Consider the following 5,734-nt stretch of genomic DNA (forward strand, 5'->3'; position numbering starts at 1 on the left):
CTTAACCACTTCCGATTTTATGCTTAAACCTAATGTTTCTATTATACTAACAAACTTTAGATTTCACATCATATTGTACAGAATCAAGAGCCAAACAAAGTACCTCAAGAAATTCAAAACTTTCTTTGCAAATCCTATACATTCCAAATAAAAGTTGATGATTACAATGTCAAAGAGGGATGAGAAGTTTACACTATCACAAGTGTCTTTAAATCTAAGTCTAACAAACACCCAGGAGATGTTGTTGCTAACAGCATTCAGATGAAACAATTAGAAACATCGGTCAACCATGGCCAAACTATTGCAAATGATCCTATCAGTACTTTAGATATTAAATTACTTACAAGCTTGAAGGATGTAATTGATGACAACATAATAGATGAGAGCATTGGAACCATGATGAACCTTATCCTTATAGTTAAGAAAAATTTGTGGTTACGTGCAAGAGATGCTTGATCGACCTTGAAATGTTTAAGTTGGTGAATAGGTTTTTTTAAGTTTGACAAACAAAAAATATATATTAATGTCCCTCTATATATTTTTGTAAAGTTGAATTTATTCAACTATGTGTTGGCTTTATTCTGTGCTAAATTTGTTTGTAATTCAGCATTTAAAAGCTCTGTATTTAGGTGGGAATAATATAAGGGTTGTGTATAAGAGAGTGTGAAGATTTGAGCAAGAGTGTGCAACAAGAAATGACTCGCAATTGGAACTCGTGACTAACTTGCAAGTGGTGACTTGCCAAAATGTAGAACATATGTGAAGCATGTAGGAAGTTGAAGGGTCAGGACAGCTGGATCACTACATGACAAAAAGTATAGTCTGGCCAGTCTGGTAATTGGCAATTAGAACTCGCGACTCATCCCAGTCGTGAAGTGAGTCGCCAGTGCACTCTGTTTTGCTGAAAACTGACTTTTCACATTCCATCTCATACCCTACTATAAATACCCTTATACCCATGAAATGTAGAGAGCTTCCAAAGAGAATTTTGAGAGAAAAAGTCTAGAGAAAAACATGATTGATTCATCTACAATCTTATATATTTGATTTTCCAAATTTCTCTACTCTCACTCTCTCCATTGTCATACCCATGAGAGGATCTTAAGCCAAATCCTACCCTCACCCAATTCATAGTAGTGAGAAGGTTCTTGGTGTTTAGAAAGTAGTTCAATAGAGAACCAATTCATATTGGTTGATGCAATGGGCTAATTGCGGGATCCGGTAAACTAGAGAAGACACAATTAGGCTTAATCTTGTTGAAGCAAGAAACTTGGAGAGCTTAGGTGCATCGGGTAGATTAGACTTGGACAGGGGCAGAGCCACGTAGTGGCTTGGGGGGGGGGGGGGGGGTGTGGCCCCTGCAAAAAAAAAAAAAAAAAAAAAATTCCATTAGACTATGAAGAAAAAATAAATTGGCCCCCCCAACATTGGACAGCCGGCCCCCCTACCCATTTCTCAACTATTCTCCCAGCCTAGCCCAGCCCCAGCTTTAGTTTTAGGTACTCCAAATAAAACAAAAGGCTACTGGCCCACTTCATTTAAATACTCTAAGTCCAAATAACAACAAAATTACACTTTCTCTCCATCTCAAAAAACCACCCTGACCCACGGAATCCCTCATCCCTTTTTACTTCTTATTCTTTTGTTTTGGCTTCTTTGATACACTTTCAGCACTGGTACCACTGCCTACCATCCCTTAAAACTCCAGTCCTCTATCCTCACAGTCCAGAAAAAGAAAAAAAAAATTCTGACCAATTTTTTCTTTCTTCATCAGCTGATTCAGTTTTAGTTTTGGAACTTGGTTGTTTCGTCTTCTTTGATACACTTTCAGCACTGGTACCGTTGCCTACCAGCCCCCAAAACTCCAATCCCCTGTCCTCATAGTCGAAAAAAAAAAAAATTCTGACCAATTTTTTCTTTCTTTATCAGCTGATTCAGCTTTAGTTTTGGAACTTGGTGACTGCCTGGTGAGTTTTCTTCTCTTTCTTAAGAATTAGACATTCATGATTCATCTCTTTTTAGTGTCTTTTTTTTTTATTTTCTCAACTATCTACACCTAAATATTCACATGCTCTTTATATTTTCATAAATTTTTAGAGAAATACGTGATTGAAGACATGGGGAGATTGTTTGTGATGAGTCTTGAAGGGAAGATCTTTCGGAGGCAGAGGCAGTAGGCAGTAGGCATTGTCACACGGGTGACCAATCTTTGCACTTTGTGAAAACAAAATTTTTAAGGTAAAATTGTTTTGATTTATTACCTATTTTTGATTAGTTAGATATCATGTTGCTGTGGATGTGGTTGCGGGTGTTGTTAAATTGTTTGGTTTATGTTGTGTACCAATACTTGTATGTTTAATTTTTGTTTTTGTTTGAGGGGTTATTATTAATTAAAGTCGTATTAAAAATGGGTTGACTATTTAAATTATAGTGGAAATTTTTTTTTTTTTTAGTATGAATAACATTCATATAACTAAGTAAAAATTTCTAATTAAAATTTTATTTTTTAAAGTTCTTTTCAGGATAATTTTTGAGTCATATTCTTAAAACTAAAAGAATTATGAGCAAACGAAAAACAATTGATGCATTCTTTAAGAAAAAAGATGTTAGCAATTCAGAAATTATGACACCTGTGGCTGTAGAAACAAATGTTGATACTTTAATGTCTGATGAACACCCCTCCAAATGTTCAAGAATTCAATCTGAAGAGATAAATCGTGATCCATGATCATGTAAACAAATATGTGAATTCCCTATCAACAAATAAGATGAAATCCGACGAGCTTATCTCAAAAAAGGTCCATATCAACCTAAAAATATAGACTATTCATACAATGATGATACTTATCATCATCGATCTCGATTTCAACCTTCATGGTTTGAATCACATAAGGATTGGTTGGAATACTCACCTTCAATGGATGCGATATATTGTCTACCTTGCTACCTTTTTAGTAAGAAACCAATAGGTCGTCCCGGATCAAATGCATTCATTTCAACAGGTTTTAATAATTGGAAAAATGTGAAAGATGGAATGAATTTTCCTTTAATTCGTCATGTAGGGAAAGATCCAAACTCCCCATATAAAATTGCTGTGAAACGTTGCAAGGATTTAAAGAATTATTCACGACATATTGACAAGCTAATTGAGAAACAAACATCAAAAGAATTAGAGAATAATCAGTTGTGGCTCAAAACCTCAATAGAGTGTGCTCGATGGCTAGCATTCCAAGCTTGTGCTTTTAAAGGTCATGATGAAAGCCTTGATTCAAAAAATAGAGGTAATTTTATTGAATTGATAAAATTCACATCAACTTTCAATGACAAAGTAACTAGTGTTGTCTTGGAAAATGCTCTAGGAAATGCCAAATATATATCACCCACAATTTAAAAGGAGATTTTGCATATTCTTGCTAGTAATGTGCGAAATGCTATTCGTGAAGAAATTGGGGATGCAAAATTTTGCATTCTTGTTGATGAAGCCCGGGATGAGTCGAAGAGAGAGCAAATGACCATTATTTTGAGGTTTGTTGATAAAAATTGTTTCATTAAAGAGCGTTTCTTTCATGTTGTGCATGTTAGAGATACTACTATGTTGACCTTAAAAAATGAGATATGTGCTGTCCTTTCTCGTTACAACCTTCACATTGAGAATATTCGAGGTCAAGGGTATGATGGAGCTAGTAATATGCGTGGTGAATGGAATGGATTACAAGTTCTATTTCTTAAAGAACGTCCATATGCTTATTATGTACATTGCATGGCTCATAGATTGCAATTGGCTTTAGTTACAGCATCTAGAGAAGTGAAAGTTGTTCATCAATTATTTGATCATTTGACTGATATTATCAATATTATTGTTGGTTCTAGTAAGCATAATGATGAATTGCAATATGTTCAAGGGGAACAAATTGAGAATATGATTGTTTCTAATGAAATTGAGACTGGAAGAGGAGCAAACCAAATTGGTACTTTGCAACGGGCTGGAGATACACGTTGGGGATCTCATTTTCAATCTATTTGTAGTTTGATAAAAATGTTTGATGCAACTTGCGAAGTTATCAATACTATCTCTGAGGAAGGGGTTAATTATAAACAACGTGATGATGCCGAGGGAGCTTATCAGGTATTAACATCATTTGAATTTGTTTTAGTTTTGCATATGATGAAAGAGATTATGAGAATTACTAATATTCTTTGCCAAGCTTTGCAACAACATTCTCAGGATCTTTTAAATGTCATGCATTTAGTTTCAACTACAAAATCACTTATTCAAAAGTTGAGAGATGATAGATGGGAGCCTTTACTTGATATTATTACATCATTTTGTGGACAACATGAAATTGATATTCCTGATTTAAATGCTCGTTACACTAAAGCTCGAGGTAGATATCGTCATCAAGATGAAGTTTTGACAACAATAGAACATCATTTAAGAATTAACATATTTACAGTTGTAATAGATTTTCAATTGCAAGAATTGAATAGTAGATTTTGTGAGCTAACAACAAATCTTCTCACTCTTAGTTCAGCATTAAATCCTAAGGATGCTTTTAGATCATTCAAAATTGGTGGTATTTGCAATTTGGCTAAAAATTATTATCCTCAAGATTTCACTGAGCAGGAAATTTGTCTTTTGAAGCATCAATTGCAACATTATGAGCTTGATGTGACAAATCATCCAGATTTTCAGAATATGGGTACAATATCTAAGCTATGTAGGGGATTAGAAATTTTAGGGAAATCTAAATTCTATCATTTAATTGATAAACTGATTCGTCTTGTGTTGACTCTTCCAGTTTCTATAGCAACTACAGAACAAGCTTTTTCAACTATGAAACTATTAAAAACAAGACTTCGTAATAGAATGAAGGATGAACTTTTATATAGAAAAGGAAATTGCTGGGAATTTCACCATGGAAATGATTATGGATAAATTCCATTCCATGAAAAATCGTCGTCAGACATGATTTTGATGTGAAATGTTTTTTTGTGTGGATATTTTTGTATATGTCTATAGTGAACTAGACAGTTTTTGTATGTTCATTAATGTTTAAGATATATCAAAATTGAAATTTCATATTCAATAGACTTATGATTTATGTTTTTTATATCAATACTTCGAATCGACCCCCCCATGTACAAATTCCTGGTAACGCAACTGGACTTGGAGGGTCTATTGCTATTTATGTATCTCAACTGATTTTCTAGTGGATCATTTACCGCTTGGAGGGCGGCGAAGAGGTTTTTCGCCGAGTTCTTCGGTTTCCTCTTCAATAACATGTGCCGGTATTATCTTGTGTTTGCTTCTCTCTATCCCTTACTCTTTGCTTTTAATTACTACTGAGTTGTGATTAAAATATGGATTAGAGTAGTTTGCATATTTGGGTATTGCTTATATTTCATATTCCACACATACATTGTTTGAATATAAGATTGTATTGGCCTTTTTGAATTTGGGGGTCTAAACATTCACAAGTATTTTACAAACTAAGTGAGTTTTCATATTTTAAATAATAAAATGCAATATTTTTTTTTTTGTAGCATCACTTAAATAATAAAATGTAATATTCTCTTTTTTTATTCATTGTTTTATCTAATGCTATCCTCCGTATGATAAACCAAAAAAAAAAAAAAAAAAAAAAAAAAACCAATAGCATCACTTAAATAATAAAATGCAATTTCTTTTCATTGTTTTATCTAATTCTATCATCCGTGTGATAAACCCAAAAAA

At 33.5% G+C, this 5,734-nt stretch overlaps 1 protein-coding gene across 1 annotated transcript; it reads left to right on the forward strand.

Annotated features, from left to right (window-relative positions):
* Window positions 1–2,917: 2,917 nt before the first annotated feature.
* Window positions 2,918–4,936, forward strand: LOC126703892 (uncharacterized). The gene is made up of 2 exons (XM_050402952.1): window positions 2,918–3,281; window positions 3,444–4,936. The coding sequence occupies exons 1-2, from the start codon at window positions 2,918–2,920 to the stop codon at window positions 4,934–4,936; spliced, it is 1,857 nt and encodes a 618-aa protein (XP_050258909.1).
* Window positions 4,937–5,734: the final 798 nt, after the last annotated feature.

The sequence above is a fragment of the Quercus robur genome, chromosome 10 (assembly GCF_932294415.1).
Source record: "Quercus robur chromosome 10, dhQueRobu3.1, whole genome shotgun sequence".
Taxonomy (NCBI): Eukaryota; Viridiplantae; Streptophyta; class Magnoliopsida; order Fagales; family Fagaceae; genus Quercus; species Quercus robur.